Below are 25,739 nucleotides of genomic sequence, written 5' to 3'. Positions count from 1 at the left end.
GGGCGCACAGGGGGTGGGAACATGGAGCTTTATTTTAAACACGATTATTCATATCTTCTCTACAGCAAACGCTGCTGCAGGGAAGATATGAATTGCGGCTTCAGCACCAGATGCAGGGGACAGCGCTAAACTTTAGCGCTGTCTCCCGCACGGTGCGTGTGGTACCCAGTGGGCACACGGGCAGCACACGTGTGCCGCACGTGCGCCACACTGATGTGCCACAGAAACGCACAGGTACACGGACACGGATAATTCCGGTACCGATTTTTCCGGTACCAGAATTATCTGGGCGTGTGAGACTGCCCGAAGACAGTTTCAACGATGCCGAAGTCCTTCCCCTGATCGTTGGTCGCTGGAGAGAGCTGTCTGTGTGACAGCTCCCCAGCGACCACACAACGACTTACCAACGATCACGGCCAGGTTGTATTGCTGGTTGTGCTCGTTGGTAAATCGTTTAGTGTAACGGTACCTTAAGGTTTGAGATACTGAAAAAAAGCAGCAAAAAATGCAGCCCAAAAAAAAAAAAACAGAAAAAAAGCCAGCAAAACCTGTATTCTGTGTCCACATTTTTTTTTTACTGCAAAGATTTGGCTCCAGGAAAAAAAGCAGCAAAAAAGCAACGTGCGAACATAGCCTTAGATGTCTCTTCTCAAAATTAATTACTTTAGTCTTTCCTCATAACTAAAGTCCTCCATTTTCCTTATCAGCTTTTTGGCTCTTCTTTATATATTTTTTTAACTCCAGGGCATTTTTTCTATGCACTGGTGCCCAGACCTGAACTGAGTATTCCAGATGGGATCACACTAATGCTTTGTTCCGCGAGTCCATGTTTTTTAAAAACATGACAATATCCTGCTGGCCTTAAAAGCTGCTGGTTGACATTATATGCTGTTATTTAGTCTAAATAAGTAGGCTTTGGGTTGCAGTTTGGGCACTCGATCTCTATAAGATTCAACATCATTGTTTTATAGGAAGGAAAAAAATGTGCTATTATTTTCCCTCCAGAATACAGGTACATAGAAATACACTACTATGTACAATGTATCTCTATGTATCCGTACAATCTGCCTGTGGGCTAAGAGCCTGAAATGTAGATTCAAGTGCACAAAATGCTCCCAGTGATGTCAGTGGTGGCTATGGCTTATTGCTTTAGCTGGTGCCTGCAATGATACAAAGCGAGAGTTTGACTCCCTATGAGACCAAATCACAAGGAAAGGAGAGAATTGTTTATTTAATTAATATGTTTGCAGGGCAGAGATGCTGGCCCCTCTCCCTAGGAGGAGGAGCTACAGAGCAATGGAGATTCTGAGTTTGCAGGCAGAGAGAAGTGAGTACTGGAAGTCAAGACAAAGCCCTGATCTGCCAGGACAGTGGGACTGCCTTCTCAAATCCGGACAGTCCTGCTGAATCCAGGATGGTTGGGTGCTATTCTCTTCTAGACAACACGGACTGTCCTTGCCTCAGAAGACCACAACCTGCGCTAACAGATTTATGTATGTCTATAAAGCAGCTAGCCCAGGTCGGATTCTGACTTAGGAGAAAATGGTCTCTGTTTCACAGAAGTGTGAAACTAGCCTGAATGTGCAATTTTTATAATGCCTACATTTCTTACCAAGCATTATGTTTTCATACTTTAGTTGATAATTTCAGTTTGGGCTGACAGACTCCCTTTAAGATGGTGAGCAGTTTGGGTGCCCATATGTTCGCTAGGAGTCTTAGGCCCCATACTGCTGTCCAATCAAATCACATTACATCTACCCATGCTTCCCCTAAAAAATACAGAAAGACCAGCAGGCAATAAGGCAGTTATCTTTAGGCTTCTGACATTAGTACTTTCTGTGTTTTTCTATAAATCTCGTACTATAACCCATCCATCTGGTCCAGCTCCAGTGTGAGTATTTAAGTTTCAGTTCATATCTAATCTACACTGTCCTCCACTCGTATTCAATAATTGCCTTGCTAACACTAGTCCAACTTTTTAGGGTATGTTTCCACGGTCAGTAAATGCTGCGGGTTTGATGCTGTGTTCATCCGCAGCGTCAAAGCCGCAGCTGCCAGATGTTACAGCATAGCAGAGGGGATTTCATGAAATCCCATCTCCATTATGAGTGCAGGTGTATGGGAGGGCCAGGGCCATAGTCATGGCCAAAAGCATATACGTTAGCGTGCCCTGGTCTCCATCACATAAATATAGTGTCCCCACTGCAGCATACCTTCCGCTTCACCTTCTGCACCTTCAGAGTCCCATCGGGCTGGCTGAAGTTCCACTGCTGCCGTTGTTCCATTTAAAGACACAGAGTCTGTTTCAAACTTCAAAGGCAAAACTTTACTCTCATCAACAACAGATTCCACATTACACTTTTCTTCCTCTTTCCCTTGTACTCCTCTCCTTGTCACACAGCACGTGTCCGGGACGGACCGTATCATACGGTTCCTCAGGGTCCCCCCTGTTCAGACTCTCTGCACTTGGGGGTTCCCTCAGTCCTTTCACACCGGATCTGAGGGCATCAGCCCATGGGATAATCTGCCACATGGTGAGTGATGTGCCCTTCGTTACTGCTGTGACTTCTCCTGCATCTTCAATTCCTACTAACGCTGTCACTGCTACTGTTCTGCTGCTGATCTGGCCTGCTGGCCCTGGATGGCTGGGCTTCTCCATTGGGAAAGTTATGTGGTCACTGTGGGGTCCCGGGCATTAAGCCCGTCGGGACTGTCTGGGCACTCAGGCCCTCCTGAGCTGTTCAGCTCCCAGGCTTCACTGAACTAAAAACAGGAAGCTCTCTATCTTATCCCACAGTGGCCCCTCCTATATTCACTATTTACTACATAGAACTCCCATCCCATAGTATGTACACTATAATGCCACCATCTAGTGGCCAGAAATGGGCACTGCGCTTTCCCTATAATGAAACAATCCTACAATGTGCAAAAGCAGCTAGAATTATATACACTTATCACATATACTATAATATACACAGTAGTAGATAAAGAGACATAAATTATAAATACATCACATTTAGCTGGAACACAATTAAAGGGATAGGGGCGCGCATCAGTCCTTGTAACCCCTTACACAGAGACACCTCCGGCTTACCTGCGGAGATGGACATGTAGCGTGTCTTTCCAGACCGCAGCATATCAATTTACCTTGCAAGATAAATTTCCTCTACAATGTATTGGACACGGTGATTCCACACGGTTCAATGAACACATGCAGAATCACCTGTGTTCAAAAGCCAGCAGCGCTTTGGACGGAGCGGACATGTGCTGCGTCCAAAGCGCTACCGGTTCCTGACCATAGAAACATACCCTTAGGGTATGTGCACACAGATTGTTTTATGGAGTCTTTTGGAACGTACTTTATCTGTTATGCAGATACATTATATAACATGAAAACTTGTGGTTGACAGATGCCATTATTAAGGAACTATCAGAGCCTTAGTTTAACATATTGAAAGCTTTTCCTGGCATATGCATTAAACAGAGGACTTAAACATGGTGTGAACATAGTCCAAGGCCTTTCCGTGGCATCCTGGATGCGTTAAATTTATTTATACATATATATTCTACTTTTAAGAGGTTCAATAGACAAGTAGTATTGAGAGATTTGAGGAGATAATTTAATATCAGATTTGTTGTGTATTTGACCTTCATTATTAAGCGGCCATTCTTATTATCCCTGCAATACCTCTTCCCTGTACATGGTATTAGGATGTCGTCTGTCATTTTTATTGTGCCTATCTTTAGTCATTTTTGTTCAACTTGCTTTTTAATAATTTATAATAAAAATCTATAGTACTTTTTACTCAGCTCTAGTGTCCATTATTTCTTTGGGTTTTGATAAAATAACAAACTGAGCTTTTTCTAATCCTCACCAGAACCAGAGATGCCACACCATTGCTGCACTAGTCTTTCTTGATCAGCTGCAGAGGTCACATTGAAGATGGCACAAATCACTTAGCGCAGTGATTGGTCACAGCGCTGTCAATCTGATGTCACTGCTGCAACACATCAACATAGACCAGAGCAGTGTAGTGACATATCGGGACCCGGGAGGAGGGTGAGAAAAAGCTCAGATTATTATTTCTTCAGTTTCTGAGTATATGGAGTAATAAATGTTTTACAAGCTCTCAGTGTATTTCTACTGTTTTTTCTTTCTTCCTATACAATTTCACACCTCAAATAGCTAAACAGGTTTCATAAGGCTTCTTCAGCTACTATCTTATATCACTACTGCTAATCTTATCCAAACTGCCTGGAAAATAAATACACTTTTTTTTTACTTATGCCAATGAGACTATACTAGTTATCATTAAAATCAATTCTTAAAAGGGTTTTCTGAGACATCTGTATGATTTGAGATGGTCTCCAGTATACGGAACCCTAACAGTATGTACTCCCTATAAGAATTCTGCTATTTCTACACTTCTGCCGCTTATTACTTCTGTGCCTACCACTTTCTCTTCCATTTCTCTCAAATTTTTCTAAGGTGTATGGGCTCTTTAAATGGATTGTTCACGTAAAATATAATTTTTGCCAGGGAATGGGATATGTAAAACATAACATACTCGCATACCGGCAGCCACTTGGATCAAGCACAGACTGCTTGTTGGTCTGCATAGATATAGGAAGCAGGGCTGTTACCCTCACACCAGCCACCGGCAACTGCAGCCTATGATTGTCAGCAGTGGTCAGGTGGCTTCAGCAGTCAATCATCAGATTTTTTATGATGACATGCTGCTCAGAGTCACCAATTACAGATTGTAGCTGCTGGAATCTTGACATCAAAGCTTCCTATGTCTCCACACATCACGGAGCAGCCTGTGCTGGATCTAGGTGAGTACCGATAGGTACGACTGACCTTGTAATTACTACATGTCCCATTTTCTGAGCAATTCTTTTAACACTATCTCCCCTGCGCTTGACATATCTACAGCTGATTAGTAGTTTGTTGGTCATTTGTTTCCATCCTCTATGTAGTTTACCTTTCCTTTCTAAATAACAGAATGGGCAGAATTCATAAATGTTCTATTTTGTGAACAATGCTATAATTTCTCTGTTTCTACATTATCTTATAATTGATATAGTATGTTATCCACAATACTGTGGTATTTTACACTACACTAAGAAAGCTGATGGCACAATATAAATACATATTAATCATGAAAGGGGCTGTCCAGTAAATATATTGATGACCTACTGCATTCTTAGGATAGGTCATCAATAACAGATTGGCGAGGGTGTGACAGCCGACATCCCTGCCAATAAGCTGTTCCTGGTGCCGGCGGCGGCAAGATTTGGTTAGTTACAGAAATTAACAGTTCTACTCCAATTAATTGAAATATCGGCAGATATACAGTATCCGACCATGGCTTCTATACAGATGACAGAGCTGTACTGTTCCACATCTGAGCACATCTTGATCACATCCAGCTGGCATTGGGAACAGCTGATCAGTGTAAGTGTCGGGTGTTGTGGATCGCCCCAAGACACAGGGCCACGGGTTCTCGGTACCGGGCCTCTCTGGTTCGGTTCTGAGGCTGTCACGGTGGCTAGACCCGGTCCGCGACCCTGCTAAGGGGCGTCCAATGAAGGTGGTGGTACAGTCTGTCAGGGGTTCGTGACGCCACCTGTGGTGTTCGGTCAGGGTGACCGACGCTGCTGTGGGGTCCGCTGGGGTGATGGAATGGCAGCTGGATGGTATAACTTCCCACAGGTGGAGTGTGTCCCCAGGGCTTCCCAGTAAGGTAGATGGTGATGGTGTGAGGTGCAGGCAATAACGAGGACACAGGGTTGCAGTCTCTTTACCTCTTTACTGAAGACTTCAGGATCCACAATCCAGAGCACATTTAACAGGGCTATCAGAGACCGGCCGGTCCAATGGGCACATCCAGAGTTTCCTTCGCAGATGGAAATCGTTGCCTACCACTAGCGCCTGTGTGTTGTAGTCCTACCCTGCTGAGCATTCGGAATAGTCCTCACAACTGCTGTTATCGTTCGTTCGTTCTCTACAGCTCACTCTCTCTCTTCAGTTCCAGATGTTACTAGTTTCTCGTCCCCAGTATGTTTTGGCTAGGACGCACCCGTATGACGGGAAGGCTTGGAGGTCTTCCGGGACCCTAGAGACGCCCCTCTCCCAATGTTACCCCCTATGTCTTCTTAGGAAATTTAAGGTAGACAGCCAACCTATAATTAACTGTCCGGCGGAGTTTGAAGTAAAGGTACCGTCACACTAGACGATATCGCTAGGGTTCCGTGACGTTGCAGCGTCCTCGCTAGCGATATCGTCCAGTGTGACAGGCAGCAGCGATCAGGCCCCTGCTGTGCTGTCGCTGGTCGGGGAAGAAAGTCCAGAACTTTATTTGGTCAGTGGACTCCCCGCAGACATCGCTGAATCGGCGTGTGTGACACCGATTCAGCGATGTCTTCACTGGTAACCAGGGTAAACATCGGGTAACTAAGCGCAGGGCCGCGCTTAGTAACCCGATGTTTACCCTGGTTACCATCCTAAAAGTAAAAAAAACAAACACTACATACTTACCTACAGCCGTCTGTCCTCCAGCGCTGTGCTCTGCTCTCCTCCTACACTGCCTGTGAGCGTCGGTCAGCCGGAAAGCAGAGCGGTGACGTCACCGCTCTGCTTTCCGGCCGGTGTGCTCACACAGACAGTACAGGAGGAGTGCAGAGCACAGCGCTGGAGGACAGACGGCTGTAGGTAAGTATGTAGTGTTTGTTTTTTTTACTTTTAGGATGGTAACCAGGGTAAACATCGGGTTACTAAGCGCGGCCTTGCGCTTAGTTACCCGATGTTTACCCTGGTTACCGGCATCGTTGGTCGCTGGAGAGCGGTCTGTGTGACAGCTCTCCAGCTGCAGCGTCGCTTAGTGTGACGGTACCTTAAAGCCTGAAGTCAGTTACTCCTGCGGTGTTCCGGCCACCGACTACGCGCCTCAGTAAGATGTTGCCTCTCACTCTTGGCACGACTCCTACTTGCTCTCCTTTGTGCTTGATCTCATTTACACTGTTCCACAATATCCTTCCCTTCGTGTCTCTCTCCTGGATACCACCGCAGGGTGTGCAGGCGCGGTTCCATTACGTTCTGTTCTGTTCGCTAGGCACCTGCCAGGTTCCCACGCCGGACAGGGACCCCCCTGTGCCTTCTCCCTGCAACACCCCCTGCCACGGGATGTTGCCTGAATCCAACCCAGTCAGCTTCTGACTAACTTCCTCCCCAGCCCCTAGTTTTACCAATGTGAGGAGTGGCCCAATAAATAAAGCCTTTTTCTCCCCCTAGTGGCCGGAGTGTGAAGTGTAATGTGTTCTGGTGATACCTGGTCAGGAAAACTCCTTAGTGCCATCAGACGTACCGCCACTCTCCTTAGCGGCAGAGTGCCATACTGCAACGACCAGGTCTCTGGGGCGCAGCAGTTGCATCTCCACCAATCTGATATTGATGACCTATCTGACAGATGGTTCATCAATACAAAATTCAGTCAAATGGGTTGTGTAAGGAAAACGCAAGTCGGGGAATACGGATATCACCCCCGCCGTCATCAATCTATGATGGAGCTTACACAGTTGCAGCTCTCTGGTGCCCCCTTACCCTCAGGTCAGTCAGAGAACTGTACCTATGATAAGTAGTCGCCGGAGAGCCTGCCCTGTCACATACTGGTTATCGGGGCACTCTGCAGTGAGGGCGGTATATATATCCCCAGTCCCAGGCCGGGAATATATATATATATATATATATATATATATATAAACCTCTGGTCCGTCGCTGCCAGGATTCCCCAATTACACCAGAACCATCATATGCTGTTACCAGTTCCTCATTAGATATAAGCCCTGTCCGTTAACAAGCTTATATTGGGTCAGAAACCAACCCCAGGTAGCGTATTATTATTATTATTTATTTATATAGCACCATTGATTCCATGGTGCTGTACATGAGAAGGGGTTACATACAAGTTACAGATATCACTTACAGTAAACAAACTAACAATGACGGATTGATACCCTGCCCTTGCGGACTTACATTCTACAGGATTATGGGGGAGGAGACAGTAGGTTGAGGGTTGCAGGAGCTCCGGTGTTGGTGAGGCGGTAGCTTCGGTAGTGATGAGGAGGCAGCGGGGTCAGTGCAGGCTGTAGACTTTCCTGAAGAGATGGGTTTTCAGGTTCCTTCTGAAGGATCCGAATGTGGTTGATAGTCGGACGATAGTCGGAGCGTATAAGTACTAGCCGAACTCACAGACATGGGAAATCAGGTTTCAAGATAAAAGAACAGCTCAAAATTAATTGATATTTTAATTGCCAAAAGTCGCACTAGATATTACAAATATATACAGAAGAATATACAGAGATTACAGCCAGAAGTACAGATATAGGTAGGGTACAGGTTGGGGATAGCAGTTAGCTGTATGTGTCACATTACCATTTCTTAGCACGTGCTGATGAAGGAAAGCTCTCGTATCCATAGGCACCTTCTTAGTTTCTGGTCCATCCCCACAAACAATATGATGTGGCTTCCTTGGCAGAACAATGACAAAGGCTAAAGGTGTGTAGATAGCTTTTAACCCCTAGCTCGCCCCCTCCCATATTCTCCACTACCCCTCTGGGTTGGACTGAATTCTCCTCCCTTGACTTCCTAGCTGAAATAATTCCCAATATCTAGGGTCGGTTAAGAGGTTCTGGAGAGCCAGTCTTGATAGCTTGGTATTCGGGGCATCTAGAGAAATATAAGACTCAGGGGTGTGTGCGGAGGGCTCCCAAGGTTCTGGTGGTATGTTCTACCTAACCCTGAGATTCACGGAACTCTCTTAATTCATCTCTAGGTGTCAGTGCCCAAGTGACTAGAGCTTTCCCTTGATGTGGGCCCCCTTGCACAAAAGACAGCAGGGGGTCCCAGCTATGCTCCTCCTTGCCTTCATTAACATGTGGACTCTAATTCTCTGGCCATTTGGCAAAAGTTCTGTTCTTTTGGGGAATTGTATACTTATCCCAAGGGTGGGGGCCACTTCAGGAGTGGGAAGGGACATCTCTGGATAATCTATCAGGCCTGAATTTATAAATCCAAAATGGAGTCTCCCTCATCCCTCAGAGGCTGTCATTAGGAGAGCTCTCCTTATCTAAACATTTTTCCCTGTGTTTTGATGGGAAGTTATGGAAATCTACTAGTTTGTACATGATGTTAATGTAGTATTGCAAGGTGACTACTGATAACAGTGGTGATCACATAAAAATGGCTATGGCTGGTAAAGTCTAATGAAGATACAGACAGGAGTTAGTCTGATGGGACAACCCCTTTAATAGGTATTTTTACTTTTATTCCTATTTTCCTAAAACATAAGGCACGCTAACGGTGAAAGGGTTCCATCAATCAATAAACTATAGATCTGGAGAGACTTGAAATTCCACTACTGATCATCTCCAGTTTTTTTTAAGTAATTCTAAAATTATTTCTGAAATTATTCCATATCAGTAATGCATATTTTATCCTTACTTACGATCCTAGTCGCTGGAATGTTACATGGAAATTAATGGAAAGTTTTAGCACCACTGGTGAGACTCAACGAGTGTTACCCACAGAAGGCGTATACATACATCTGGTCTATTATGAATGTTTAGTAATGTTATGTGTGTCTGCAGAAACTTTCTTGTAAATGGTAAACCACATCAGAGTACCTGTGTTATATGTATCATTTGTCTCTGGCTCTTTCCTTGCTTGTTTTTTCCATTTGCCTGAAAATGCAGTCAGATCTACACAGGGTATACAGGGTATACACATGCACTTTAAGAACACTACAAAATCAGCCACTTCCAAAGCCAAAGGCAGGCTATAGGACATTTTCACACTGGTGTATTCTTAAGCATATTATTTTAGCATTATTATTTTGTTTTGGTGGCATACATTTGGAGCACCAGCTAGGACCGTGGGGTACTCGGGCCGAATCTGACAGTTCTTTAAAGGGGATGTGTCACGGCAACAGTGACCCGGTCCGTGGCCCTGGGCATCCAATAGAAGTGAAATGGTAATTAAAAGGGGAATAATAAAGTTTATGGGAAAAGGCGAATTGTTCATGACACCACCCTTGGTGTTCGTCAATGAGATGGTGGCCGTCGCTGCAGTTCAGATCCTCTGGGGCAGATGGTGATGCAGCAGAGTTGGTGCAGCCCTCCACAGGTAGAGCTATCCCCAGGGCAGATGTAGTGTTGTATGACAAGATGATGGTGGTGGTTATGCTGGACAGGTGTTTTAGGAATACCGCAAGGACATGGCAAGGTGCAGTTTCCACTTTTCTCAAAGTCCACAAACGCCAGCTGGATGCTGTGTTCTCCGGGTCAGTGATGTCAGAATAGCCTCCCAGAGCTGGCGTTTTGATGTGAACTGCCTCCCACCCTCATAGTTCGTTTGCTTGAGGATACGCCAAATGTTCTCAATAAGTTTAAGGTCAGGAGAAGATGGTGGCCATACCATGAGGAGTTTCTCTTGTTTTACGCCCATTGCAGCCAATGACTTCATTGTCATGCATGAAGATTATTATGCTATGGGTGGCATGGTTCTTCTTTTTGTACCATGGAAGAAAGTGGGAACTCAGAAAATCTATATACTGTATATTGCCAAGGTCATTTTCACACGTCCAGGAACCCTAATAGGGCCTACAAGTTCTCTCCCAATGATTCTGGTCCAAACAATTACTCAGACGCCTCCTTACTGATGTTGCAGCACAGTAGTTCTTTTCTCCTACCTCTTCACTATGGCCACAGGTAATATTTATCTATTGAGATACTGATCCTTACGGCTATGTGCACATGTTGCGGATTTTGCTGCAGATCCGCAGCGGATGGGCCGCTGCAGATTCGCAGCAGTTTTCCATGCATTGTACAGTACCATGTAAACGTATGGAAAAAGAAATCTGCAGTGACCATGGTGCGGAAAATACGGCGTCGTAACGCTGCATTGTGTTTTCCGCAGCATGTCAATTCTTTGTGCAGATTCTGCCGCGGTTTACACCTGCTCCTCAATAGGAATCCGCAGGTGTAAAACGCAGGTGGAATCCGCACAAAAACCGCAGGAAATCCGTGGTAAATCCGCAGGTAATCTGCAGTGTGTTTTACATACTAAATAATAATAATACGCTACCTGGGGTTGGTTTCTTTTTTTTTAAAAAAGTTGTAAAAATATATTTTTTTAATTCACAAAATTGCACATATATATTACCCATAAATAAATATTTTTATGGAAAAAAATAAAGGTACACATGTTTGGTATCACCGTGTCCGGAACGACCCGACCTATAAAACTGTCCCACTAGTTAACCCCTTCAGAAAACACCATATTAAAAAAAATGGCAAAACGTGATGCTTTATTATCATACTGCTGGACTAAAACAAAATAAAAAAAGACGAATATAAACACTGAAAACGTCATCTTCTCCCGCAAAAAAACAAGCTGCCATAAGCTCCATCAGCTGAAAATTAGAAAAGTTATAGCTGTCAGAATAAAGTGATGCAAAAATAATTGTATTTTCTATAAAAAATATTTTTTATTGTGCCAAAACATAAAAAAAAATGTGGTATCGCTGCAATCGTGCTGACCCGAAGAATAAAGCTGCCTTATCAAATTTACCACATTCGGAAAGGCATAAAAAAAATCCTGAATTGCTGGTTTTTGTTCATTTTGTTTCCCAAAAATTGGAATAGAAAGCAATCCAAAATGGCATCACTGATTGTGGAAACTTCACATTAGACCTTAAGCAGCTTGGATTGTCTGTCTCTCCATTCTTCCTCCAAACTCTGAGACCTTGATTTCCAAGTTCTAGTGTGAAGTATCCACAATCAATGATGGTTTGGGGAGCCATGTCATCTGCTGTGTAGATCCACTGTGTTTTATCAAGACCAAAGTCGGCGGAGCCGTCTACCAGGAAATTTTAGAGCACTTCATGCTTCCCTCTGCTGACAAGCTTTTTGGAGATGGAAATTTTATTCTCCAGCAGGACTTGGCACCTGTCCACACTGCAAAAAGTACCAATATCTGGTTATAAAACAACAGTATCACTGTGCTTGATTGGCCAGCAAACTCACCTGACCTCAACCCCAAAGAGAATCTTGTTGTGAATTCTGTGGCAGAGTACACTCCTGTGGTCACAAGTGGTACTTCGGCTGATTCTCTCTGGGATCTTCCGTTTGTGGAGGAAAGTGGTACTGCAGCTTCTGAGTTTCCTCCCTCAGGTGATCTGGTGAGCTCGTTAGCTTCTTCTCTACTTAACTCCACCTGATGCTTTGATCTATGCTTCCTGTCAATGTTTCAGTGTGGGACTTGTTTTTTCCCTGGATCATTCCTGTGGCCTGCTGCTCTGCAAAGCTAAGTTTTGCTTATGTTATTTTGTTGCTATTTTTCTGTCCAGCTTGCTTTATTGGTTTTTCTCACCTGCTGGAAGCTCTGAGACGCAGAGGGACCACCTCCGTACCGTTAGTCGGTGCGGAGGGTCTTTTTGTCCCCTCTGCGTGGTTTTTTATAGGTTTTTGTGCTGACCGCAAAGTTATCTTCCCTATCCTCGTTCTGTTCAGCTAGTCGGGCCTCACTTTGCTAAATCTGTTTCATCTCTATGTTTGTGTTTTCATCTTACTCACAGTCATTATATGTGGGGGGCTGCCTTTTCCTTTGGGGAATTTCTCTGAGGCAAGGTAGGCTTATTTTTCTATCTTCAGGATTAGCTAGTTTCTCAGGCTGTGACGAGGCGCCTAGGTTCTGGTCAGGAGCGCTCCACGGCTTCCTTTAGTGTGGTTTGATAGGCTTAGGGATTGCGGTCTGCAGAGTTCCCACGTCTCAGAGCTCGTTCTATTATTTTGGGTTATTGTCAGTTCACTGTATGTGCTCTGACCTCCATGTCCGTTGTGATTCTGAATTGCCTTTCACAACAGTACAGGAAGCCAAAAGTGCTAATGATTCTCAATAGAGGGAAAAAAGAAGTTCTGAGACCATTTTTTTTTCTTTGCACTGTGTTTTGTCTTTTTTTTCCCCTAGACATTTGGGTGGTTCAGGACACAGGTGTAGCAATGGACATTAAAGGTCTGTCTTCATGTGTGGATCAGCTCACGGCAAGAGTTCAAAATATTCAAGATTTTGTGGTCCAGAATTCTTTGCTTGAACCGAGAATTCCTATTCCAGATTTGTTTTTTTGGAGATAGAACTAAATTTCTGAGTTTCAAAAATAATTGTAAACTATTTCTGGCTTTGAAACCTCGCTCTTCTGGTGACCCAATTCAACAGGTTAGGATCGTCATTTCTTTTTTGCGCGGCGACCCTCAGGACTGGGCATTTTCTCTTGCGTCAGGAGATCCTGCATTGAGTAATATCGATGCGTTTTTCCTGGCGCTTGGGTTGCTGTACGACGAGCCTAATTCAGTGGATCAGGCAGAAAAAAATTTGCTGGCTCTTTGTCAGGCTCAGGATGAGATAGAGGTATATTGTCAGAAATTTAGAAAGTGGTCAGTGCTCACTCAATGGAATGAATCTGCGCTGGCAGCAATATTCAGAAAGGGTCTCTCTGAAGCCCTTAAGGATGTCATGGTGGGATTTCCTATGCCTGCTGGTTTGAATGAGTCTATGTCTTTGGCCATTCAGATCGGTCGACGCTTGCGTGAGCGTAAACCTGTGCACCATTTGGCGGTATTACCTGAGCTTAAACCTGAGCCTATGCAGTGTGATAGGACTTTGACCAGAGTTGAACGGCAAGAACATAGACGTCTGAATGGTCTGTGTTTCTACTGTGGTGATTCCACTCATGCTATCTCTGATTGTCCTAAGCGCACTAAGCGGTTCGCTAGGTCTGCCACCATTGGTACTGTACAGTCAAAATTTCTTCTGTCCGTTACCTTGATCTGCTCTTTGTCATCATATTCTGTCATGGCATTTGTGGATTCAGGCGCTGCCCTGAATTTGATGGACTTGGAATATGCTAAGCGTTGTGGGTTTTTCTTGGAGCCCTTGCAGTGTCCTATTCCATTGAGAGGAATTGATGCTACGCCTTTGGCCAAGAATAAGCCTCAATACTGGACCCAGCTGACCATATGCATGGCTCCTGCACATCAGGAGGTTATTCGCTTTCTGGTGTTGCACAATCTGCATGATGTGGTCGTGTTGGGGTTGCCATGGCTACAAGCCCATAATCCAGTATTAGATTGGAAATCCATGTCGGTGTCCAGCTGGGGTTGTCAGGGGGTACATGGTGATGTTCCATTTCTGTCAATTTCGTCATCCACTCCTTCTGAGGTCCCAGAGTTCTTGTCTGATTACCGGGATGTATTTGATGAGCCCAAGTCCAATACCCTACCTCCGCATAGGGATTGTGATTGTGCTATCAATTTGATTCCTGGTAGTAAATTCCCAAAAGGTCGATTGTTTAATTTGTCCGTGCCTGAGCACACCGCTATGCGCAGTTATGTGAAGGAATCCCTGGAGAAGGGGCATATTCGCCCGTCATCGTCGCCATTAGGAGCAGGGTTCTTTTTTGTAGCCAAGAAGGATGGTTCGCTGAGACCTTGTATAGATTACCGCCTTCTTAATAAGATCACGGTTAAATTTCAGTACCCCTTGCCATTGTTATCTGATCTGTTTGCTCGGATTAAGGGGGCTAGTTGGTTCACAAAGATAGATCTTCGTGGTGCGTATAATCTGGTGCGAATTAAGCAAGGTGATGAATGGAAAACTGCATTTAATACGCCCGAGGGTCATTTTGAGTATCTCGTGATGCCGTTCGGACTTGCCAATGCTCCATCAGTGTTTCAGTCCTTTATGCATGACATCTTCCGAGAGTACCTGGATAAATTCCTGATTGTGTACTTGGATGACATTTTGATCTTCTCGGATGATTGGGAGTCTCATGTGAAGCAGGTCAGAACGGTTTTTCAGGTCCTGCGTGCTAATTCTTTGTTTGTGAAGGGATCAAAGTGTCTCTTTGGTGTGCAGAAGGTTTCATTTTTGGGGTTCATCTTTTCCCCTTCTACTATCGAGATGGATCCTGTTAAGGTCCAAGCCATCCATGATTGGACTCAGCCGACATCTCTGAAAAGTCTGCAAAAGTTCCTGGGCTTTGCTAATTTTTATCGTCGCTTCATCTGCAATTTTTCTAGTATTGCTAAACCATTGACCGATTTGACCAAGAAGGGTGCTGATGTGGTCAATTGGTCTTCTGCTGCTGTGGAAGCTTTTCAAGAGTTGAAGCGTCGTTTTTCTTCTGCCCCTGTGTTGTGTCAACCAGATGTTTCTCTTCCGTTCCAGGTCGAGGTTGATGCTTCTGAGATTGGAGCAGGGGCTGTTTTGTCGCAGAGAGGTTCTGGTTGCTCAGTGATGAAACCATGCGCTTTCTTTTCCAGGAAGTTTTCGCCTGCTGAGCGTAATTATGATGTGGGCAACCGAGAGTTGCTGGCCATGAAGTGGGCATTCGAGGAGTGGCGTCATTGGCTTGAAGGAGCTAAGCATCGCGTGGTGGTATTGACTGATCATAAGAACTTGACTTATCTCGAGTCTGCCAAGCGCTTGAATCCTAGACAAGCTCGTTGGTCGTTGTTTTTTGCCCGTTTTGACTTTGTGATTTCGTACCTTCCGGGCTCTAAAAATGTGAAGGCGGATGCTCTGTCTAGGAGTTTTGTACCCGACTCTCCGGGTTTATCTGAGCCGGCGGGTATCCTCAAGGAAGGAGTAATTGTGTCTGCCATCTCCCCTGATTTGCGGCGGGTGCTGCAAAAATTTCAGGCTAATAAACCTGATCGTTGCCCAGCGGAGAAACTGTTTGTCCCTGATAGGTGGACGAATAGAGTTATCTCTGAACTTCATTGTTCGGTGTTGGCTGGTCATCCTGGAATCTTTGGTACCAGAGAGTTAGTGGCTAGATCCTTTTGGTGGCCCTCTCTGTCGCGGGATGTGCGTGCTTTTGTGCAGTCCTGTGGGATTTGTGCTCGGGCTAAGCCCTGCTGTTCTCGTGCCAGTGGGTTGCTTTTGCCCTTGCCGGTCCCGAAGAGGCCTTGGACACATATCTCTATGGATTTTATTTCTGATCTTCCCGTTTCTCAAAAGATGTCAGTCATTTGGGTGGTCTGTGATCGCTTTTCTAAGATGGTCCATCTGGTACCCTTGTCTAAATTGCCTTCCTCCTCTGATTTGGTGCCTTTGTTCTTCCAGCATGTGGTTCGTTTGCATGGCATTCCAGAGAATATTGTTTCTGACAGAGGTTCCCAGTTTGTTTCAAGGTTTTGGCGAGCCTTTTGTGGTAGGATGGGCATTGATTTGTCTTTTTCCTCGGCTTTCCATCCTCAGACTAATGGCCAGACCGAGCGAACCAATCAGACCTTGGAAACATATCTGAGGTGCTTTGTTTCTGCTGATCAGGATGACTGGGTGTCCTTTTTACCTTTGGCTGAGTTCGCCCTTAATAATCGGGCCAGCTCGGCTACCTTGGTTTCACCGTTTTTCTGCAATTCTGGGTTCCATCCTCGTTTCTCTTCTGGACAGGTTGAGTCTTCGGACTGTCCTGGTGTGGATACTGTGGTGGACAGGTTGCAGCAGATTTGGACTCAGGTAGTGGACAATTTGACCTTGTCCCAGGAGAAAGCTCAACTTTTCACTAATCGCAGACGCCGTGTGGGTCCCCGACTTCGTGTTGGGGATCTGGTTTGGTTATCTTCTCGTCATATTCCTATGAAGGTTTCCTCTCCTAAGTTTAAACCTCGTTTTATTGGTCCGTATAGGATTTCTGAGGTTCTTAATCCTGTGTCTTTTCGTCTGACCCTTCCAGATTCTTTTTCCATACATAACGTATTCCATAGGTCATTGTTGCGGAGATACGTGGCACCTATGGTTCCATCTGTTGAGCCTCCTGCCCCGGTTTTGGTGGAGGGGGAATTGGAGTATATTGTGGAGAAGATTTTGGATTCTCGTGTTTCAAGACGGAAACTCCAGTATCTGGTTAAATGGAAGGGTTATGCTCAGGAGGATAATTCCTGGGTTTTTGCCTCTGATGTCCATGCTCCCGATCTTGTTCGTGCCTTTCATGTGGCTCATCCTGGTCGGCCTGGCGGCTCTGGTGAGGGTTCGGTGACCCCTCCTCAAGGGGGGGGTACTGTTGTGAATTCTGTGGCAGAGTTCACTCCTGTGGTCACAAGTGGTACTTCGGCTGATTCTCTCTGGGATCTTCCGTTTGTGGAGGAAAGTGGTACTGCAGCTTCTGAGTTTCCTCCCTCAGGTGATCTGGTGAGCTCGTTAGCTTCTTCTCTACTTAACTCCACCTGATGCTTTGATCTATGCTTCCTGTCAATGTTTCAGTGTGGGACTTGTTTTTTCCCTGGATCATTCCTGTGGCCTGCTGCTCTGCAAAGCTAAGTTTTGCTTATGTTATTTTGTTGCTATTTTTCTGTCCAGCTTGCTTTATTGGTTTTTCTCGCCTGCTGGAAGCTCTGAGACGCAGAGGGACCACCTCCGTACCGTTAGTCGGTGCAGAGGGTCTTTTTGTCCCCTCTGCGTGGTTTTTTATAGGTTTTTGTGCTGATCGCAAAGTTATCTTCCCTATCCTCGTTCTGTTCAGCTAGTCGGGCCTCACTTTGCTAAATCTGTTTCATCTCTATGTTTGTGTTTTCATCTTACTCACAGTCATTATATGTGCGGGGCTGCCTTTTCCTTTGGGGAATTTCTCTGAGGCAAGGTAGGCTTATTTTTCTATCTTCAGGATTAGCTAGTTTCTCAGGCTGTGACGAGGCGCCTAGGTTCTGGTCAGGAGCGCTCCACGGCTACCTTTAGTGTGGTTTGATAGGCTTAGGGATTGCGGTCTGCAGAGTTCCCACGTCTCAGAGCTCATTCTATTATATTGGGTTATTGTCAGTTCACTGTATGTGCTCTGACCTCCATGTCCATTGTGATTCTGAATTGCCTTTCACAACAGAATCTATCCAGTATTGTCAAGAAGATGAGACACCAGACCCAACAATGCAGACGAGCTGAAGGCTGCTATCAAAGTAACCTGGGCTTCCGTAACACCTCATCAGTGCCACAGGCTGATCGCCTCCATGCCACGCCGCATTGATGCAGCAATTGATGCCATAGGATCCCTGACCAAGTATTGAGTGCATTTACTGAATATACTGTATTTTCCGCTTTGTAAGACGCACTTTTATTTCCCCCAAATTGGGGGGGATATGGGGGTGCGTCTTACAATAGGAATAGTAAAAAAAATAGGGAAAAAATGAAGGAATCTCTTACCGGTGGGGCAGGACAGCGGGCCTGGAGTTTCTGGTTTCCGGAATAAGCGCCTGTGCCTACAGAACGTCAAGAAAATGGCCGCCGAACCAGCGCATGCGCAGATGGAGCTCTTGGTCACTGAGCTCTTGATCTGCGCATAAATTCTGGGCTCCACTTCACACGGAGCCCTAAAGCAGAGGAGGGAGAGAAGCATGATTCTCCTTCTTCTCCTCTGCAGGGATAGATATTGATTGGTGGAGGGAACTGTTGCTGAGCTGCCTCCACCAATCAGATATCTGTCCCGGCACAATGTATAGTGTGTCATCCACAGATCCCCCATAACAGTGCATCACCACAGATCCCCCTTAATAGTGTCATCCGCAGATCCCCTATAACAGTGCGTCACCACAGATCCCCCATAACAGCGTGTCATCCGAAGATCCTCCCCTAAGTGTGTACCCTGCAGATCCCCCATAACAGTGCGTCACCACAGATTCCCCCATAACAGTGCGTCATCTGCAAGTTTGTCTCATAGTATTTGGTTCAAAATATTTTTTTTCCTCCTCTAAAATCTAGGTGCATCTTAGGCCTATTTCACATATCATTTTTTTAGAATCAGTCACAATCCATCAAAGTGTTGAAAAGACGGATCCTGTGCAAATTGTAAAAAACTGATACACTGGATCCATTTTTTTGACGGATCCGTTGAAGCAGCTGCTGCCGGAATTTAAAGGAACAAAATTCTAGAGAGGAGAGAGGAGAGAGAGAGAGATTTTTTCCCCTGAATGGAAAAATGGGTTCCAGGCATGCTCAGTTTCAAAAAACGGAATCCGTTGCTGGATTCCGTCTTTTGATGGACAGCGACGGATCCTGCGTCCATAGGCTTCCATTATAGCCAACGACAGACAGCGCAGGATCCCTCGCTGTCTGATTTTTCGATGTACACAAAAAACGTTACTATGTCCGTTGTCTCTGGATGAAACGGAAGGTCATCCGTTTCTAATACAAGTCTATGAGAAAAAAACAGATCCAGCAGCAACATTTGCTGGATCCATTTTTTTCACAAAACGATGGATTTTGACGGAAACAAAAAGACTGAAGTGTGAAAGAGGCCGTATAATCAGGTGCGTCTTATAAAGCAAAAAATACGGTATATTTCAGTAGGCAACATTTTGGATTTTAAAATCATTTTTTCAAACTGGTGTTATAAAGTGTTTCAATTTACTGAGATAATGACTTTTGGATTTTCATTGACTGTAAGCCATAATCATCAACATTATTTAGTTATCCTGCTAGGAAAAATTATAAAAAAATGAAGTCAAGTCGAATCCAAACTGGCATCAGTATAACTACAACTCCTCACACAGCTTTGCCTGTGGAAGAAAAAAATCTTATGGGCCTCAGGATATGGCAAACAAAAAATTGATAACAAATAAAAAATACCAACACTTTATGTGAATGATAGCGCATGGTTTCCATATCCCCCAAAATTGAAAATAACTTATTAAAACGCTGTATGTACCACAAGGTGGTAGTAATAAAACCTACAGCTCGTCCTGCAAAAAAGTGGCCCTCAAATACCTCCTTTGATGGAAAACTAAAAAAATATTTGATTTTACAGATTTTTTAAATTATTTAATGTATAAAAATAATACCGTAAATAAGACTACATAAATTTCGTATCAACACAATAGTACTGACAAACAGAATACAGTTAAAACACTATTTGTGCCAACCTGTTAAAAAAATGTAGATACTCAGTGACAGAATTGCTATATTTTCTATACTATGTTTTCTATTCCATTTAAAGAGTTCCTAAACATTTATAAGCATGTTATATTTATCTCAAAGTGGTGACACCAAGGCTATTTTCCAATGATGAGCTTTTGGTGAGTTTTTGAAGTTGCAGATTTTCTGCACTATTTATGCACCCATTAAGTTTACTTAGGTCACTTGCATTTTTTTAAAAAATATGCAGCTTAACAAAACTCACCAAAAACTCTTTGTGGGAACATAACCTTACAATTACAACTCTTCTCATTAATAAGGGCCTTGTACAGAAAACAGGAGTTGACCTGTAGTACCCAACGGTGGCCATTAAACATTGAATGGAGATAGACAGTGCAGCTCCGTTCAGTATTTACAATCATCCCACACTTGGATTTTTACAGACTGTCAGGAAATAGAAGAGGTGGGGAAACCTTTTTTCTTTCGTTCTCCATTTACGAGAAAATCTGGTAACACTCGGACCACACTCCGATCAAACGCTGATCAAAGTCTGATCAAAACAAATGGTCCATTTTTCTCATACGTGAGAAAACTGGACATCTGAATGAGGCCTTAAAAGGGTTGTCTGGTCTTAGAAGAAAAGTTTGCTGTCATTGTATGTGGCAGTGTTCTCCAACTCCGGTCCTCAAGAGCCACCAACAGGTCATGTTTTCAGGATTTCCTTAGTATTGCACAGGTGATAATTCCATCACCTGTGCAATACTAAGGAAATCCTTAAAACATGACCTGTTGGTGGCTCTTGAGGACCGGAGTTGGGGAACACTGGTCTAAGGTGTGCACATTGTCATGACTCCCCTGTAGTGTTACCCTACTTCTCTCAATAAAATAATTCTGAGAGAAGCACAGAAATTTAGACAGCACATGACGGCAAGTATGCAAATCTAGATGTGGTTCACAAACTTTTTTCAGAGTTCAATGTTGTTCTCAAGGTTAAACAGTTTGGGCACCACTGTTGTAGATCCTGATTTGGGATCAATTTAACCTATAACATTGTCATAAAGCATTGCTGGAGCTATTGACCATAATACTACATCCATCCATGTAATTTCCACAATAAAAACTTAATGGAGAACTCTAAATTTGCAGTAATGGACTGAAGCAACAACAATTTTATTAGGTAGTTATGACTTTTTTTTAGTAATAGTAGGGAGAGTTAGAAATATTAGTTAATGATGTGAAGTGCCATTGAACTTGATATTTTTTGGACATTGCGTGGTGATTAATGGTAGAAGGTAGACAGTTTTATGATGCAATAATGGTTGCATTACAGACAGTAACTACCTTTAGTCATGCCTCTCACCTTGGAAGGACATTGAGTCCCCGTCCCAGGACTATGCTACCAGAGGCTTAAGGGAGTAAAAATTGTCCAAACACATAATGCATACTCAAAAGAGCTCTTCCATTGAAATTATGCTCCATCATAAAAGGAGAAATAGTTTTTGAAGTTCTACTTCAAATTTTAATCTGATACTTCTATTCCTCCTAATACCCATTACAATAACACATGACTTCTTTTGTCATAATCCCCCGTTATCTGAAATCTACAGGGGTTTGCCAAAACCTGAGTAAAACTAAAACTCTTAAAAATACACTGGAGCTTTGACATAAATGTAGTTTTGTTTTGGTTCATGGACCTATTTTAAGACCTGTTGTCAGATGTTGCTCACAAGTTAGTCTTAGAATGGAAAGCAAATGTTGGGGCCCATAAATGGTGCCATGCCTGAGGCCTAGAAAAGCCTTGATTTTCTCCTGAAACCACAAGTGAGTTTGCCAGCACAAGACTCCTATTTGTACTCCCGGTGTACCAGTGCGGTCTGCGTGATGAGACTGATCCTGAAGTTTATATGTTTCAGGAATGTGAGTGCATAAACATGAATGCTAATTGTGTAGATCTACATATACTTTGTGTGTACACATAGATACCCTTACACAGCTACCCACTCCCCCGAGGCAACAATCAGCCGTTATGTATATACAAGGTAGGCACAAGGTGTCATTGGATCCATGTATCTATTCACATGCTGATATAAACACTTACTTCTGTATATACACACACATTCACAAATAATTATATCTTCAAGGTCGCTTCCCCTCCTGTGCTCCTACTCATTTTCCTCTCCTCCTTTGCATCAGACCATGACTCCCCTGAGGCCTGCTTGGGGAATTAGTGGCTCAGAGTGATATATACATTGCCAACTACTTATATAACATGCAAATAAACAAGCCAACAGCAGTATGTTACATAAGCAGACAGAACAAGACATGTTTCACCTTCCAAATTAATAGTAATGTATATAAGTGGAACGTGGCTGCCATTCTCTCGAAGATGGTATCAGATCTAACACCAGCTTAGCAAAACATGGTACCTAGCAATAAGAACCTATCAACAGTTTTGATCCGCCTGGAATACGGAGATCCTTCTAAACATCTCCATGTTTGCCATGAGTTATGCCGCACACTGCAGAAAAATTACCTTGGGCAACTACCTCACCAAATGGAAAATAATCTCCAAGTGCCATTGGATCTTCCTTTGATGGGCAAATGCCCTGCCATTTTAGTGGCAAACCCTCCTATCTAGGATTGAATATCTGATACCCCTGGCGTCAGCTATGTAAGAATGGTGGACCTAATGTGGCATAGGAGGTGTTCATAATGCTTTTTCTAACAAGGTTTTACTGTTGGCAAAGTTGGATTTGTTAAGAAAGCTCAAATTAGCCCTTATGTAGTGGAGGTGGTGGGGTATGGGTGTCAAATATGCTGTCAGGTTCCATTTTAAAGGTGTTATCCTATGACAAATGTATTAACGATGCACAGTATAGGTGATACATGAACAATTACTGCAGCCTTCAGTTTTGTAACCCCCACTGGTCCCTAGAACAGAGGTTCAAATGGATTCATCTTTGATCTTCAGGCAAAGCCATTCTTTAGTTGATCTGGAGGTATACCTAGGGTTTTCATTGTTGTGCTGAAAGGTGAAATTCATCTTCATCTTTTTAGCCGAGGCCTGAAGGTTTTGTTGCAATATTGACTGATATTTGGAACTGTTTATAATTCCCTGCTGAAAAACATCCCCAAAGCATAATGCTGCCTACACCATGTTTTAGCGTGGGCATGGTGTTCTTTTGTTGATGCACATTGTTGGCTTTCTGTCAAACATACCTTTTTATAGCCAAAAATTGCAATCTTGGTCTGATCAGATCATAACACTTTTTTCCACATTTATTGGAAGACTTGTAGATTTTGGCAAAATGTAGATATACTTGGATGTTTTTTTTTTTTACAAAAAAAGTCTACTGTTCTACTTTCCTACCTAACTGGTCAAAGATGTGAAGAATAAGGGAGATTGTTGTCACATTCATTGCACAACCAGTACTTGTCAGAAATTTCTGCAGCTCCTGTAATGTTTCTCTATGCTTCTTTGCAGCACCCTGAAAAATTCTTGTCTTTTCAGCTTTCATGCATTTTTGAGGAACATCCATTATTATTATTTAATGTTGTTGTTGTGCCAAATTTAAGGCACTTCTAATGCCTTGGAATTTTTTTTGTACCCTTCTCCTGACATACATTTTAACAATGAGATCCCTTTGCTGTGTTGTAAGATGTGTACAGCTTTTGCTATAAAACGCAACAACAAAAATGTCAGGAAAATCCTACTGGAACAGTTAAACTTTATATGACGTTAATGAAAAATCACTGTAACTGATGGCAGCTGTTTACTGACTACTATGTAATATGAGTTTAAAAGTGATTGGTTAATTTTGAACACAACCACATCCCCAATTATAAGAGGGTGTTTACACAAATGTAACCACATTGTTTTAGTTTCAGTTTGCTGTTATTTGGATTTGTGCAGAATATGGGTGACATTACAGGTTAAAAAAAAGTTCTGAAATGATTCTTCTTGATTCAGGACTTGGCATGTTAACATGGGTGTGTAGAATTTTTATATCCACTTTAGTTGGCAAGGTAAGTGAAAAAAAAGAAAAATCAAAACTGATTTAAGATATATTTTACGAATTTTCAAAAGAACACAATTATAATTCAGCATGTGATGTTGGTTTTATATATTTTATACTGTTTTTTTCTTCTTTCTTCAGCTAAATTACCTGGGCCCGCCTTTCAACGATCCTGATTTTAACCCTCCACGTGCTATAGGACCAGAAACGATTCCTAGTGCTTCAGTAGACCTTCACATGTGGCGGAATCTGAATGACAGTCTGCGATTGGCAGAAAACCACCGAGCATACAGTGTTTTACTTTGCTATTTGCGATCCATCGATAGTGAAGTGGCGCGAACTGAGCTACGAAGGAGCTTGGGCCGCTTCTGTACCAGTTTACAGGGCCTAGTTGTTAGCATTGCTGGGGTAATGTCTTCACTTGGCTACAATCCCCCACCTGAATTTGCCACTTCTTCTCCACCTCCAGGTTTAGGCTTTGGGAAGGGTAATGACTTTCTACGCAAGATGGAGGACTTTTGGCTACTCAAAGAGCTGCAGATTTGGCTTTGGAGATCAGCAAAAGACTTTAATAGATTAAAAAGGAAAGTACCAGCAGTTGTGGCCTTCCGAATGGATTCCCGTGGCTTTTGAAGATATGGGACTGGTGAAAATAATCATAGAATGAATTTATGGTTTTATTCTATGACACAAAGGAGGTGTAATCCACAATCATGTACTTTCTGATAATTTCAGTAATATAGTCTTTGGATAGTTAGCTTCCTTGTCAAAAAGACAAAAGGTTTTAAAATCCACCAAACACATCAAGTGGCAGAAAATGAAGTGATAACTATGCAAAGATGGAAGCTTCAACTCTTAAGAGCCTACATTTTTTTTCAACAATTAAAAATGGATAAAACAGGCAGAAGGGAAAAGATGTTCATCAAAACGATGGAAGCCTTATCCAAGACCCAACTTAGAGAAACAAAGGCACTGAAGATAGATGGTGGAGTCATGCACCTGTGCACATTTTTAGATTATTTATGGTTAAAGAGCTTTAACAAACACTCTTTTATGAGATAGCTTTATGATTTTGACAGATGTTGGGATTAGTATCCTTAGTATATTTTTGAAAATGTGTAAGGCAAGGTTTTATAAGAAAAACACGACTCAATCAGTAAGCAAACATGGCCTTCCATAACATAAGAAGCTTCTCCATTACAGGCTATTTCAGACAAAGCAAAATAATGCACCTTCTGTTTCTCACACATAAGAAGAAGCATTGACAGTAGAAATGAGCAAATAAATTTGAGTCAAATTGAATTCTACTCAAATTTTACAAAAAAATCTGCATTCACCAAAATGAGGATTTTTAGACATTTGCTTCCGCACAGATTCAGCAATATGACGGCCACTAGCAGCCTTTTTTTGGACCATGAAGGGACATCAAAAGTTTAAAAAATAAAAAAATCTTTATGCTCACTTTTTTGCTCAACTCTCCAGCCCCTCTGCTCCTCACTGTTACCTGTCCAGTCCTCATCTTATCTTGTGTTCCCCGCCGCTTATGCTAAAATCCTTGAGCCTCTCACGCTGAGCCGAGACTTCTGGCTCTGATGAGGCCTGGGGCAGTTCTACGCATGGACACGCAAGGTTATGGTGCTAATTGTGATGTCATGGCACCTGCACTGAACCCTCATGTGCTAAATTACGGATTTAGACACATGTCACATATTATATGGCACCTCCTATTTCACTATGTTATGAAGTGCCTTCTTAATTGGGTT

At 43.3% G+C, this 25,739-nt stretch overlaps 1 protein-coding gene across 1 annotated transcript in view; it reads left to right on the top strand.

Annotated features, from left to right (window-relative positions):
• The window catches only part of CLCF1 (cardiotrophin like cytokine factor 1), a 122,703-nt gene extending 97,267 nt beyond the window's left edge, over window positions 1-25,436 (top strand). Inside the window, exon 3 of the mRNA XM_069752943.1 lies at window positions 24,118-25,436. Within this exon, the coding sequence (XP_069609044.1) occupies window positions 24,118-24,609 (492 nt within the window). The 3' untranslated portion in view covers window positions 24,610-25,436. The remainder of the gene's footprint in view (window positions 1-24,117) is intronic.
• The last annotated feature ends 303 nt before the right edge of the window (window positions 25,437-25,739 follow it).

Source organism: Ranitomeya imitator, chromosome 2, assembly GCF_032444005.1.
Source record: "Ranitomeya imitator isolate aRanImi1 chromosome 2, aRanImi1.pri, whole genome shotgun sequence".
Classification (NCBI taxonomy): Eukaryota; Metazoa; Chordata; class Amphibia; order Anura; family Dendrobatidae; genus Ranitomeya; species Ranitomeya imitator.
This window is presented reverse-complemented; position numbering and strand designations above follow the sequence as displayed.